The sequence below is a fragment of the Clytia hemisphaerica genome, unplaced genomic scaffold (genome assembly GCF_902728285.1).
Source record: "Clytia hemisphaerica strain Z4C2 unplaced genomic scaffold, Clytia hemisphaerica genome assembly, whole genome shotgun sequence".
Classification (NCBI taxonomy): Eukaryota; Metazoa; Cnidaria; class Hydrozoa; order Leptothecata; family Clytiidae; genus Clytia; species Clytia hemisphaerica.
Window position 1 is genome coordinate 360,646 of NW_027104039.1, and position 15,211 is coordinate 375,856.

At 33.9% G+C, this 15,211-nt stretch overlaps 2 protein-coding genes across 2 annotated transcripts in view; one reads left to right on the top strand and one right to left on the bottom strand.

Moving 5' to 3' along the window:
• The window catches only part of LOC136811776 (protein farnesyltransferase/geranylgeranyltransferase type-1 subunit alpha-like), a 15,919-nt gene extending 6,345 nt beyond the window's left edge, over nucleotides 1-9,574 (top strand). The window contains exons 2-7 of the mRNA XM_067068404.1: nucleotides 4,098-4,212; nucleotides 4,867-4,971; nucleotides 6,003-6,275; nucleotides 7,338-7,400; nucleotides 7,636-7,810; nucleotides 8,982-9,574. Coding sequence (XP_066924505.1) covers nucleotides 4,098-4,212; nucleotides 4,867-4,971; nucleotides 6,003-6,275; nucleotides 7,338-7,400; nucleotides 7,636-7,810; nucleotides 8,982-9,086 — 836 coding nt within the window. The 3' untranslated portion in view covers nucleotides 9,087-9,574. The remainder of the gene's footprint in view (nucleotides 1-4,097; nucleotides 4,213-4,866; nucleotides 4,972-6,002; nucleotides 6,276-7,337; nucleotides 7,401-7,635; nucleotides 7,811-8,981) is intronic.
• A 2,589-nt stretch (nucleotides 9,575-12,163) lies between these two features.
• The window catches only part of LOC136811780 (tryptophan--tRNA ligase, mitochondrial-like), a gene marked incomplete in the record, with an annotated part of 26,719 nt that continues 23,671 nt past the window's right edge, over nucleotides 12,164-15,211 (bottom strand). Inside the window, 3 exon segments of the mRNA XM_067068408.1 lie at nucleotides 12,164-12,950; nucleotides 13,796-13,881; nucleotides 15,164-15,211. Coding sequence (XP_066924509.1) covers nucleotides 12,371-12,950; nucleotides 13,796-13,881; nucleotides 15,164-15,211 — 714 coding nt within the window.

Sequence of the window (15,211 nt, forward strand, 5' to 3'; positions counted from 1 at the left end):
CGGCAGATTTTTTTTCGGAAAGGCAAAATTTTTTACTTTAATAAAGAATACAAAAGGCCTTTGCTTTACGCCTTGAACTTGAATATGATTTAGAGAATTGAATTACTGGCCGGGTAAAAAAATTATGTCAAAAGCTTTCCAAGAAACTGAGTAAAGTGATTTTTTGTCCAAATTTCTGAGAAATTTTTCCCTTACAGATTTAGCCTGAGTAAATTTACAACAAACATTGAAAATTTATAATTCTAGTTGTAAACAAGATATCAAAAAGCGGTTTTTTGCAGGTTACGGGAAATTTATCTCAAAATCATTATTCAAAACCATGTTATTGTATTTTGGCGCGAAAACTGTTAAAATCTTTTACAAAGCTATGGGCCACCCGGTGGCCCGTGCATCATATAGGAACACGATTCATGGGCCACCCAGTGGCTCGTGCGTCCGGAAAGGGTTAATTAGAGCTACTTTTAAAATAACTACTGAGCTTGAGGATGTAGTATCTTAGATAATATTGATACTACAGGGCCCGCTGATCTACGAGAAGTTATTGAATTAAAGGGTCGAAAACTTTATCTGAGTAGATCTGAGTCAACTGATGACCTCCTAAAAGCTCTTCAATCTAACAAAACGCAGCAGATGATCCTTAAATCCATGACATACAACAACAAACATTATCTGATATAAAAACATTATCTTAAAAAATCTCAATAATCCCAGAAGTAATGGGTTGTAAACCATAAAACTATATTATTTGTTGTACCAAATCATAGAAATAAAAAACTATTTCATTCACATCTCGATTTTTTGACTTCTTTGACCTTCAGAAATCTGACTTCGTTATTTACATTATCTCCCTGTTACAGCTTAAGGTCTCTATTTCTTTATAAATCTTATCGGCAGTACTCTGACCTAATATATTTTTTTTTGTTTTTGTTTTTGTTTTCTTTTTTTCATCGAAATAACTCCCAAAAAGGGGAATTTCCCATAGTCACGTGACAACTAAGCTCATATTCTGAATTATTTTTTTGGAATTTATTCTTTAGCATGTGAACTTGCATCCGTTTGATATTTGAAGTCAATACCTTTCTTACTTGAGTTTTTATGAGCTTTTCAAAAAAGGTCCCTAAACTGAAATAACTCCCAAAAAGGGGAATTTCCCATAGTCACGTGACAACTAAGCTCATATTCTTAATAATTATTTTTGGAATATTTTCCCAGATATGTGAACTTGCATTCGTTTGTTATTTGAAGTCGATACCTTTCTTGCTTGAGTTTTTATGAGCTTTTCAAAAAAGGTCCATAAACTGAAGTAACTCCCAAAAAGGGGAATTTCCCATAGTCACGTGACAACTAAGCTCATATTCTGAATACTCAGGCAAGTTACGGCCTGTGCAAAAATTTCGATAAATCGTGACGGCCGTGACGGCCAGTTGTTCCACCCCTTTTTATGGGAAAATTTTTCGTTATTTTTACTCTTCATATTAATACCTTTCCAAAAAGTCCTGGGCCAAAAATTCTGTTTCAGCCATTTTGGGAAATTTAAAGCAAAACACTTTTTGCTGACGTCAGCAAAAATTTGAAATACTAATATCTCCTGGAATATTTATTGAAATGAGCTCAAATTTTTTACGAAGGTAGAGTTTATAAATATCTTTCATTTCCAAAAAAAAAAAAATCGAAAAATTGATGACGTCAGCAAAAATCAGCAATTTTCGTTTTTCCTAACAAAATGCTGACGTAATCAATTTTTTGGAAAATTCTTTTTTGGAAATAAAAGATATTTATAACTTCTACCTTCGTACCAAATTTCAGTTCATTTGGATAAATATTCCAGGAGTTATTAGCAATTTAAATTTTTGCTGACGTCAGCGAGAAGTGTTTTTCCTTAATTTTCCCAAAATGGCTGAAACAGAATTTTTGGCCCAGGACTTTTTGGAAAAGTATTAATATGATGAACATAACTCAGTAAAAATTTCTTTCAAAAAAGGGGTGGAACAACTGGCCGTCACGAGTTTTATGATTTGTTGGATTTTTATGTTGGTTGTCATGGAAATGACGGATATTTTTGACGTCAAAACTTAAAATGCCAATAATTCCTGACATTTTCATCCAAATGAGCTCAAATTTTGTACATAGGTAGGGTTCATAAATATCTTTCATTTCCAAAAAAGAATTTTCCTATAAATTGATGACGTCAGCATTTTTTGAGGAAAAAAGAAAATTGCTGATTTTTGCTGACGTCATCAATTTTTTGAGAATTTTTTTTTTTTGAAACGAGAGATTTTTATAAACCCTACTTTCGTACCAAATTTGAGCTCATTTGGATAAATATTCCAATTGTTATTAGCAGTTTAAATTTTTGCTGACGTCAGCAAAAAGTGTTCTTCCTTAATTTTACCAAAATGGCTGAAACACAATTTTTGGCCCAGGACTTTTTGAAAAGGCATTAATATGACGAGTGAGAAAAACCGAAAATTTTTCCCGAAAAGGGGGTGGAACAACTGGCCGTCACGCATTATTTGATTCGTTAATTTTTGCACAGGCCGTAACTTGCCTGAGTAATTTTTTTTGGAATATTTTCCCAGATATGTGAACTTGCATCCGTTTGTTATTTGAAGTCTATACCTTTCTTACTTGAGTTTTTATGAGCTTTTAAAAAAAGGTCCCTAAACTGAAATAACTCCCAAAAAGGGGAATTTCCCATAGTCACGTGACAACTTAGCTCATATTCGGAATTTTCTTTGTTGGAATGTTTTTCTTGACATGTGAACTTGCATGCGTTTGTTATTTGAAGTCAATCCAACCATTTCCTGATGACTGGTAAGCTTTATAAAAATAGTCTCTTAATTGAAATAACTCCCAAATAGGGGAATTTCCCATAGTCACGTGACAACTAAACTCATCTGAATTGTTTTCTTTGGAATATTTTTCTTGACATGTGAACTTGCATCCGTTTTTTATTTGAAGTCAATCCAACCATTTCCTGATGACTGGTAAGCTTTTGAAAAAGGTCCCTGAAATAATTTGAATCCCGAATAGGGGAATTTCCCGTAGTCACATGACAACTAAGCTCATATTCTGAATTTATTTTTTTGGAATATCTTCCTTGACATGTGAACTTGCATCCGTTTTTTTATTTGAAGTCAATTCAACCATTTACTGACGACTGGCGAACTTTTGAAGAAAGGTCCCTGACATGATTTGAATCCCGAATAGGGGAATTTCCCATAGTCACGTGACAACTGAGCTCATATTCTGAATTTTTTATATTGGGATTTATTCCTTAGTATGTGTGCTTGCATCCGTTTTTTATTTCAAGTTAATATCTTTTTTTGTTAAGTTTTTATTGAGCTTTTTCGAATCCCGAATGCGAATCCCGAATCCCGAATACCGAATACCTAACTCCAGCGAATCTACCAGAGGTACAGGGCTATATGAAAGAAAAAAAAAGTTTTTGTTATTAAAATTAATCAAAAAAACATTAAGAATAGATGAAAATGGTGAGTTATGATTGTTTTTAAGATTAAAATAGTTAAAATAGTTTCAAATAGTGCCCCACTGAACATACCGGTTTCATGCATAAAAGTAACCAAAGTACAAAGAATTGCTTGGTTTAGAAGTGAAGTTAGGCTTTCATCACCATATAATAAAAGCTGACAAAATTTAGAGGAGTTAAGTGGGAATAAAGTTATACCTAAGGTATGAAACTTGTTGAATAGAGATTGTCTTTCATGGGAATATATAGAGCGATGAAAAATAAAGTTTGTCCCACAACCACAGAAAGGGTCTAAAGTAGTCATTCATTCTGTACATTTATAGGTACAGTGGGGGTCTTCATAACTCGAACAAGCTTTCCGGTCCCTTCAGTTACCAATGCGTCATAAACTAATTTTCATTCCATAATTCGAATAAATTTTGTTCCCCGTGCATGTTCGAGTTACGGAAACTCAACTGAATGTGCAACCATAGCTGGACTTTTGAAAGACGAATGAAAATGAAAAGCTTAGTCGAGAGTGCTGATCCAAAGATAATATAATTATTTGCAAAAGAATTTTTCTTTTACATTCATCATTGTAAAACTCTTTTTCTATAATTTTCTTCAGTTATTGACGTGTTCGATTATTTTCGAGCGATTTTAAAGAAGAACGAGATTAGCGATCGAGCGTTTGACTTGGTGACCGATGCCATCACTTTGAATGCTGCTAACTATACTGTCTGGTGAGATCAACACGTTCATTGTGCTTCGCTATTATAGCACTACACATTTTTATATAAGAATAAACTATATTAGAACATGGGATATTGATGGCCAAAATATTAAAGCTTATTTTAAGGCTTTATGGATCCTAAAATCCAATTTCATAGAAAATTCCACAAAGATACTCACAAAGTGAAATATGAACATTTTCGGGCTTCAAAAGTTGAGAACATCCAAAGGCTTGAAAAATTTTTTGGATATTCTTATAAAAGCATGTATGAAGTTGTTAGATTAACCTTTCTCTTAAAACATTTTTTTTTCATTAGAATAATCTTTCGCGCGAATAAACTCTTCAGATTTCGCGTCCTCCTTATTCTTAGACTTTTCTTATTTTTTACTTCGGCTAAATAAAAAACCAGATCGATATTGACACTTTTTTTATAGTTGAGTCATTTGAAATCAAAAAGTATTTGAAAATTTGATTTTACGGAGTGATAGAATTTTAATAGGTACAATCCGGGCCAGCATATCTGTCAGAGCTTGCTTAAAAAAATTGAATCCAATTTAAGTACTTCTCTATTGAGATTGAGTTATAGGTGTTCAAGCATTTAATGATAAGGCTTTTGCAGTGCTACTTTTCTATTGTATTTATATCTATGTTATTTCAATTTAAGGCATTTCCGTCGAGTTTTATTACAAGAGTTGAAAAAAGATTTAAGAGTAGAATTGGATTACATTACCGATGTCATTCGTGAACAACCCAAAAATTATCAAGTTTGGTAAGATTTTCCATTTTAAATGGACTACTGTCTAAAATCTTTGAAATGGCCTATTTGTACCAGGGGGATCTTGCCAGTTACTCCTTGATACTATGTGGAGTAACTGCAATTTTGGATATTTTCTACAGACACCACCACCCTTGCAGTTATTCCATAGTGTACTAACTGATTTTACCCTCAAAATTGGTGTATACCACCCCCAAAAATGCCAAATTTGGCAAGTTTTTCACTGAATTCCTCATTTTTGATACAATTTTACTGGGTACATCTTATTAACGACCGTTCAAGAGTTAAATATCTCAATCATTTTCCAAGTTTGTTAAAATATCTTTCATGCCTTGATTGAAGAAAAAATTTTGTGATTTCTTTTTGACTTTTGAAAAAAATGTTTTGAATTTTTTGCTTCCGGAATTTTTAAAAACCTAAAATTTTAAGTGAAAAATTGAAAAATGTGCTCACTTAGTACACCATATCCTACCAAAATCGACAATTTTGGGCTTAGGCACCACCCATGTTGCAGTTAGTCCACTGGTGGAGTAACTGTTTTCCCAAATTTTGGTTTATATACCACCACGGTAGTAATTGTCATAGTGTTTATATAATAACTGCATGACCCCCCCCCCCTGTTTGTACGGGTGTACCAGAATTAAATTACCCTAAAAACACTGTATCTGGAGCCTTTTAGCTTAGTAAGTAAATCTGTGAACGCAGTCGGAGGTAACCCGAAGGCCCCTCTTTCGATAGCTTTCTACCCAAGGTAGGGGCGGGCGCCACTCTCTCTCCCTGGATTGCTCCACTTACCCTTGATCCTTCTCTTAATTGCCGAGCATCAAGCAGAGAGGCATCAAGTACCATTTTGGGAATCTTTGGTATGACCCGGTTGGGGGTTGAACCCACGACCTTGCGAACTGTAGCTGGATGCTCTACCACTACACCACGGTTGCCTTTTAGCGAGGGCTGGTTGTTAATTCCCCGACCTCTAAATCTATTTCAAGATAGATTGCTTTGTATTTCTCTCGAATTCATCATAGGTATCATCGTGGAATAATTGTGAAATGGCTGAAAGATTCATCGTTCGAATTAGATTTCACACGTGAGATGTTACATATCGATGCCAAGAACTACCATTGCTGGCAACATAGACAACTAGTGTTGAACCATTTCAAATTATGGGAAGGCGAAGTGGAATTAACGACAATTTTATTGGAGAAAGATTTAAGAAACAATTCAGCATGGAATCAAAGATATTACGCTATTGTTAATACCACTAGTTTTGTCAGAGAAACGATGGAATGTGAAGTTGGGTAAGTTCAATTGTTCCCTGGTTCTGGTCTGGTAGTACCCAATAATAAATAGTTTTCTCGATAATTTGCAATTGAATTCAGATTTCTATCCTTTGCCGAAATTTTTATTAGAAATAGAAATCCTGAAAATAATGAACCACTGTGTCACAGATCTGCTGGAATTTCGGCCCTACTCCGAAATTGACTTTGATTTTATTCCCTCTCGAAACAGAAAAATTTTCACTTCAAAACCATCCCCACTGGATTTTTTAACCTTGGAACAATAGAATTTCTATCCCCATTGGGATTTCAATAAGAATTTTAATCTCCACTGAGGAAAAAGTTCTACTGCGGCTGTGAGACAGGGGTGTGATAATGAACTCAGTCAAGTCTCAAATTACCTCAGAAATGTGTTTAAAGGTTAACAGGCTAAAGTAGAATTTGATATCAACAATCTTGCTTTCAAAACTTTAAAACAAATTCAATTTACGTTAACAACGAAAACCAGTCATCATTTCTCTACTTTGTGCCATCGCCAGCTGTCTGTGTATTCCTGATACCGCCCGCCACTTTTATGTATACTTTAACAGTATGAAATTTCGCGGACTTCGTGGATTTGGGTATCAACTGCAAAATGATTAGTCTCAATGAAACTTTCAAACGGTCCTTCCTTATCAACGGAAATTTTTTTGAATGAAATTCCGAAAAGTATGTAAAGATTGTTCTAAGATGTTTACACGCTTTTTCTTTTATAAAAATAGTGTACTTTGGTTGAGGGTGAGCATTATTCTTATTTTTCTATTGTTCTAAACAATAGGCCTATTGTTTTAAACCCGAAATCTCACCCTGATATTCTTATAGAAGTTATTCTCATAAAAGAAAAAGCGTGTATTGATTTAAAAAGACCAATAGATCATTAGTATTCAACAACAAAATGGGGCAAAAGGTAAAACGATCTTCCAAAACTGCCTTCCTCGAATTTAATCCCCGCGACATTTAAAATGTGGAAAGATTTCATTTCAGCCCCTACTATTGATTATATGATTTCAACGACTTTAAAAAAGTCTCTCTTTTCTGTTTCAGGTATGCAATACAAATGATCAAAAAGGCACCGAATAATGAAAGTGCTTGGAATTATCTCAAAGGGTATGTGTCTTTGCAATCACGCTCATTAGATTTCAAAAATTCAACGTGGTAGTAGTTGATCGAGTCACAAACTCGAAAGACAAAATCTCTGAATCAGTTAGGTATGCATATCTTGTAATTCAGCAAAATCCAAAGAACCTAGGCAAATTGTCTGAATTGTTGTCTTTCAAAATCGATTGTCCAGCAAGAATAGAAATTCTGCTTTCAAGACACTCGATTTCCTTTTTTTCTTTAGAATTTTGTCAGCAGCCGATGGTTTACATCAATATCCAGCTTTGAAAGATGATTTTGAGAAAATGCTCTGCGATGGAATGGATTCACCTTATTTGCTCTCCTTCTTGGTGGATTATTATGAAGAAGATCTCGAGAACAACGGAGTGAACGAGATATCTTTCAAGCGTGCTAAAGAGGTAAACTAAAATAATATTTTTCTTCCTCCCCTGCTGCACACAAAGTTGTTTCAACGTTTATCTTATGTTCAGAACATCCATATGACGTTAGATGGATGTCGAAACAACGTTGTGTACCAGCTCGGCTAAAAGATGTCTGTGAAAGTTGTTGCCGTCTTCACATACCCTACAGGGCACTTGCTGGATACATATACACGTTTTTTTTATAAGAACAAACTATATAAGAAAATAAGGCTTCGATGGCCAAATTATTAATAAGAACAAGTTTAGAACATTTTCAGACTTTGCGGACCCTAAAACACCCAATTTCTTAGGAAAATGGACACGAGTAAGAATATTCATAAAATGGTGAAAATAAGAACACGTTAAGAACATTTTTAGGCATAAACTCAAAAAGAACATCCGAAGGCTTTAAAAAATTTGGATGTTTTTATAAAAATGTTTAGGCGTTTTATCAATTATGGGGGTTGGGTTTAGATTGTATTGGTTTTTAGTTCGGGATTTTCAAAAAAAAGCCTGAAAAAAGCCCGAAAATGTTCTTAACTTGTCAAAAAATCATGTGCAAAGGCCCTTAAGAATCAAATTAAAATAGATGGATTTTATTTTCGAAGTAAGAGCGTTAAATTAGAGAAGAAGAGGTCGAGGAATACTATAAAGGATTTGCGAGCTAGTATTCAAATACTCGCCTATGGCCCTTTACCATAAGACTCTACCATCATTACAGTAATTAGTCTGAATCGCAGACCTCTACAAAACCCCACGTAGTAGTTTATAAGGAGCACGAATTCTTTAGTGGATGCCAGCAGCCTACTCTTAGGTTCCAAATAAACGGCCCCTCCGCTTGTTAATTTTCCTTCGAAAATTTTCCAACTCCTCCCCCCGGACTTTATTAGGACCCCCCCCCCCCCCTCCGTTTATTAATTTTCAAGAATATTTTCAGCTGTCAAAGAGAAGACCCCTTATTTTGCTCTAAATAGCCTAATTTCAGCATATATTTACCTTATTTTTGTTTTTTCAGAAGTACAATTTCCAACCCCGCCCCGGCAATTAGGCCCCCCCCGTTTGTTAAAATCTCGAAAATTTTCCAACCCCGTTTATTTGAAACCTAAGAGTATACAGTGATCTTCATTTTCTTTATTTTTCAGTTATGTGCACAATTATTATTTTTCAGTTATGTGCACAATTATCTTCAGATGTGGATGTCATACGTAAAGAATACTGGGATTACATGAGCAGAAGTCTGAACAGTCGGTTTCCGGTCACGTGGTCTTCTTAACGTTTGATTGGTCAATTGATTGGTAGAATGAATTGGACAAATACAAACGCAATTCGCTCTTCTTTAACATGTGTTCATACCAATACATCTGTCTTCTGGCAATGCATAATAGGCTATCAAAAATTCTGAAATTGCGATCCAGACATCAGGAGGAAGGAACATTAACACAACCTTAAAACAGTACTCTTTAATCTAATGTTTTCTGAACGTTCAATGAACGTCATGCAGCCAATCGATTTACAACATATCATCGATAAAAAATTGCCACGGAACCTAGGTGTTTCTTTCATATTTCGATCAATCTAAAGACCCTCACTTGTATCGACTTGCTTTTCAAACACATTACCTATCTGCACTCACCTCACTGTCTTTTTAACTGAAAATTTAATTGTGAGCGTTTAGGGACTTTTCAGTAAATTTTTTTTATGAAATTTTTAGTTTATATGTGAATATGTCGTAAAAGGACAGAACAGAATGGATAATCTAAATGAATTAAAGCTAAATTTACTTTGGGACCTGTTTGGAAACTTAAGTTATTTTCGTCTTGCTTTCATTTAATTAAATAGAAAATAATACTGCCTAGCAGCACCATTAGATAAGTTACGAATTGATAAAAGTCGTTAGTTTCTGTCATATTGTTAATTTGAAATTTTATCCAGTAGCAGGAGGTAGCAACTATAGCTATGGAGTTTTCCAAGAAAAAATGTTTAATCGAATACATATTCGCTAAAACATTTTAATCTTTGAGCATATTTTTTTTTCACGGCCAATCTAATGGAATTTTAATTCTCCGAGAAAGAATTGACCGAATTGAATTCCATGAGATTTTTTTTTGCATTGACACGTGCCAAACATCAAAAGCTTAGTAGTTGAGAAATATTTTATCAACTTTTTGTGATGTTTCCATGTTTCCATGTTTTAATTTATGTCACCATATGTCTTGAATGGATTGTTAACTACCAAAAATAACCAGTTTCTCAGCTAGAATTTGACAGCTTTGAATAAAAATTATCCGACATGAATTCTATTGAGTTCGGGACTTGAATACTTTCAATTCAATGTTTGATTTTGAAAAGTATGTTTGAATGGTATTTAAATATTAAAGATTTTATCAAAAAAAATTCTTCTTTGACTTCGCTTAAAAAATTTTCAATTTGAGATTTTCAAGGTGTGAGGTGTTTTATACTGATTTTCTAAGATTTAATTCACTTAAAATTCTTAAAACAGTTTGAGCTTAAATATTTTCTATTTTTTAATGGTAGGTATATTTGACTACACAATGGCTTCAAGATAACTAAAGTCGGATAACAATTTAAAACAAGGGTGCCATAAGAATCACTTTTACTCAGTTTAGATTTTACCAGCAGTGTTGTTTGTTAGAAATTATAATATTCATTAACAGGAACAAACATTTTGATTTTTTATGAAAGTCGGGTTTTTCTTCATAACTATGAAATTCTCTTTTTCTAAAGCATTCGTATTTCTACCCATCATGGCATACGACAACATCACTAACACATTTTATCTTTATGATAAATTTAGATCAATCAAAACAAGTTTCACAACACTTGAAGAACACATTACGCGCCATTTCACGTCATCAACATCAACCCATAAGAAATACAAAATGAGTAAATCTTCCAACCCTTCAAGCAGTCGCCCATCAAGTGGGAAACACACTGGGAGCGGTAAACCCAAAAAGAGAATCTCACCTTTGAGTGAGCCTATTAATCGAGGCAAACAAAGCATTCATTATGTTTTAACTGAGGAGGAGCGTGAGATATTATTCCGTGGTATGAAACCAAAGGATCAAGGAGATGGTCTGGTTGACCTTGAAGAGACAGTTGAAGTTGAGGAGAAAAACGAAGAAGAAAAATCAGCCCTTACTTGCATTCTTTTGCTTATGTTTGAAGAGCTTGAACATCAACCTGTTGTTTATGAGAAGTTAATGGGCTCGGAACTCTTTGATGGATGTTTGAAAAAAGTACCGGAAGGACAGACAGAACTTGTTCGAAAAATTTTAAAGAATTCTTGATTCTTGGATATTAATGAGGATAATTATATGGCTATTCGATTTGAATTAAATAGTCATAAGCGAATAATTCTTTCTTGGCTAGAAATAATGAAAAAGGAAGAAGAGTATGCGAATATCCAGTTTGCCAAGGTTGCGGTCAATCAAGATTTGTTATCCAAGGGTTTTCAAACGAACATTTGGCGTGCAATGTCACTTAGAGTATTTGGATGATATTCGAGAAATTTTAGACAATTTCTAATTATCAGTGAAATTTTTCAAATTAACAAGATGGAAAATTTAGAAATTTAATCTCACAAAGAAACGAATCCGAATATGAAATTCTATAGTTCCAAATTAAATTTTGGATGTATTGATAATTTTTATATAGTTTTAATATTTTCATAAAATTTAAAAAACACGATCTAAAAATGTTCTTCATCAAGTTTTGTTTACTTTAATGGGATAAATTTTCGCGGGGATTAAATTTCGCGGATTTGGGTGTCATCCGCGAAAATCCGCGAAATTAAATTCCAATGGAAATTTGGAAGAGCCCCATCTGCGAAATATTTCTAATCAAAACTCAAAATATGTCAAATAAATACTTTTTGAATAGTTATTGCATCAAAAAAGCACAAATAATGTGTATGTCAACAACCAATATGCATGATTTGGTAGTATAAAGATACAAAATCGTGAAAATATTGCCCCCCCCCCGCGAAATTTTATCCCATTAAAGTAACTTTTTAGACTCCCAAATACATGCAGGGTGTCCCGAAAAAAATGGTACTGTCAAACCACTCCTATAAATAGAAAGGAATTGTGTATTACAAAATTTAGATAGTAGTAACCTTTTTGACTTCTTGATATGAGACGGGATGAGATGGGATGGAGCATGTTGCATTGCACCAACGCGAAAAAAACTTCTCGTATCCCCAAGCCTTAATCATAGAAAACTTTAAAATTCCTTGGTAATCGGCGTTATGGTTCGAAAATATTAGACTCAAAGCATTTAAACATTGGATTCAACCTTCCCCCAACTATTGGAAAATCAAATATCATATCGTTGAAATAAAATAATCAGAATTTAAGAGCACTTTTAAAATTAAAATGGTCAGAAAATGCAATTTTTTTTCACTTTTTGTAAAAATAATTGTTATAAAAAACTAAGATTTAAGTGTTGTCAATGAATAAAAATAACTGATCGAACCAGAAGGTTCAAACTCTACAATCACAAGTTCAGTGATAGTCTATTAATCTTTACAGATCGTTATCAAAGTGACATACCTAGAACTTTATGTACATCTGACATTGTTTCTTCAGCTATCTCTTTCGCTTTTTCAGAACCGTTCCTTAAAATATCATTCAAATAAGCTCTATCGGATATTATATCTTCATATCGGTTTCGAATCGGTTTTAAATGTTCGATTAAAGCATCTGTCGTATCAGATTTCAAATTTCGAGTGAAATATTCGATTCCTCCATATCTCTCGATTAAAGTCGATTTATCAGTGTCCGTTAATGCGCTTAAAATATCGATCAAATTTCGGACACCGTGTCTCTCATTCAAACCATGAGTAAGGAAAGAATTCGAATCGGTAACCGCTTTTCGTATTTTTAACGCAATCGTGTCATCAGAATCGGTTAAATCGATACGCGAATTTACCATTTTATCCGATTTGCTCATCTTTTCTTGTGGTTTCCGTAAACTCATAATTCGAGCGGTATCGGTTAAAATCGATTCAGGTAACGGGAAAACATCGTTATTGTATCGTTTATTGAAAAGGTTCGTGAGATCACGTGTTAATTCGATGTGTTGTAATTGGTCATGACCAACTGGTACATGTGTAGATCTACAAGACAAAAACAAATCCTAGTGATAATTCCAGTCAAATAATTTATCGCATATTTTATTGTTATCTTTGTAGTTAAACCTTTACATGCTCGCTATATAGCCTATGACTTTCATTATTCATTTTATAAAAACAGCCTATAAGAGGCCACCCCCCCCCCAGCGGACCCTCAATTCACGCAATCACGCAATTTTTTTTCGAAATTCACGCATTCCCGCAAATTTTCCTGAAGTTTCACACAACAACCCGATTTTTCAGAAATCGGGAAATTTTTTGGGAAAAATCGGGGAAACATTGGAAAATCGGGAAAACTGCTCATAATTGGTGGAAAAAAGGGAAAATTCGTGTATCCTACGCACAAAATAGCCCACATTCACGCATTCATGCAATCAGTTTTTTCAATTCACGCAATCACGCATTTTTTTTTTCAATTTTCACGCATTCACGCAACCGAAAATGCCCATTCACGCAATCACGCAAACCGCTGGGGGGGGGGGCATATAAGTACATATGAGAATAGAAGTCTTCGATTTCCAAAACATCAAAAACAAGTTAAGAACAATTTAAGTCCATAAACATGCAATTTCTTAGGAGATTGCACAAACATTCTCACGAACTAGTGAAAATAAGAACAATTTAAGAACATTTTTAAGCTTTTAAGTTTTTATAAAAAAACGCGTTGTGGTAAATTCATTTCTGATCAAAATATACCACTGATTGACAAGTGATTCTGTGTAATATACAATATCCAAAAAAACCTAGAGCTACAAGTAAAACTGAACAATAAAACGACTTTGATAAACCCGATGCGAATTCTGATAATGTAGAAAAACACATCTTCTTACTTGTACAAAAGGATGTCAGCAGCCATTAGAACTGGATACGAAAATAATCCAAGGTTTGAATTCTCTTTTTCATTTCCCGATTTGCTCTGAAACAAAAAAAAATGTTGAAGTAATAAAGGAGTTGATTTAGTCGTCTAGAGACTCTCGAGCAATCATCGCTTATTTCAACAAAGAAATTACAGTTGACGCTCTCTATTGCAATTTTCAAGGGGAATATGATTTTCATTGCATAAGGGAATGGAATAGTAGAGCGTCATTTACGAGAGTTCCTTGTTGACGGCAACTTTAACCCTATTAGCCCCAGGGGGGGTAGAATCTACCACGCTGGAGTTCTTTTGTTTATATCTTGGAGAAAAATTTTTTAAACGACTTGAAACTTTCTGACTTTTAATAAAATCTTATTAATAGTACTTGTGCAAAATTTAAGGGTCACAGGTTTTCCAGATCAGGTTTTATGACTTATTTGTGAAACATGACATAAAACCCAGCTAAAATCGCTTAAAACTCAAAATTTTAAAATGCTGATAACTTCTAAACAATTTATTCAATCATTTTCAAATTTTGACACGGGTGATAGACATTCATAATACAAATTTAAAAAATCAAAAAAAAAAATTGAAAATGATGGTGTCATCATTTATGACGTCATCGAATTTTAAAAATTGTACTCATCTTCAGCATAGATTTTAAGATAAAATCTTCATGGAAATTGCAAAACCGGCAATTATGTTAAAAAACAGTCTTTTACCTTTCAGAATCTTCAAACAGAATCTAAATATCTTTATTGGTTCGACTGTAATAGACACTTTTGTAAACCATATATTTGGGCTTTTTTCTGACAGGTGGAAATTTTGTGATGACGTCATCGGTTTTTGAATGACATCATCAAATTTTTTTTTCTTCCTGGAAAATAGACCTTTTTTCAAAGAGGACGTCCTGTTGAATAATTAAGTAGTCCAGCCATAAAAACAATGATAGAGCCATGCATAATTACTGTATCATGCATATTGTAATAATTATAATTATGCATGGTTTTATCATTGTTTTTCTGCTGGACTACATAATTATTCAACAGGGTAGCCTCTTTGAAAAAAGGTCTATTGTATCATGATGGTGAACATCTCTACCAAATTTCATGGCCATAACTCTTCTAGATCGAAAATAATCGAGGGTGGTAGATTCTACCCCCCCCCCTGGGGATACGAAAGTCTAAAAACGTTGGGGCCAATAGGGTTAAATGTTATCGAATAATGAAGCCCCATCGAATACTATAACGTGGAACTAGAGAGCGTCAATTGTTTACCTTTTTCGAACTTAACTATTTGAAAAGCAGAAAACATGCAAAACCCTTGAAAATTTGACCCCTACCTTCCATTGGTGCATGCGTTTCAATTGACCAATGGGTGCTAAGCAACT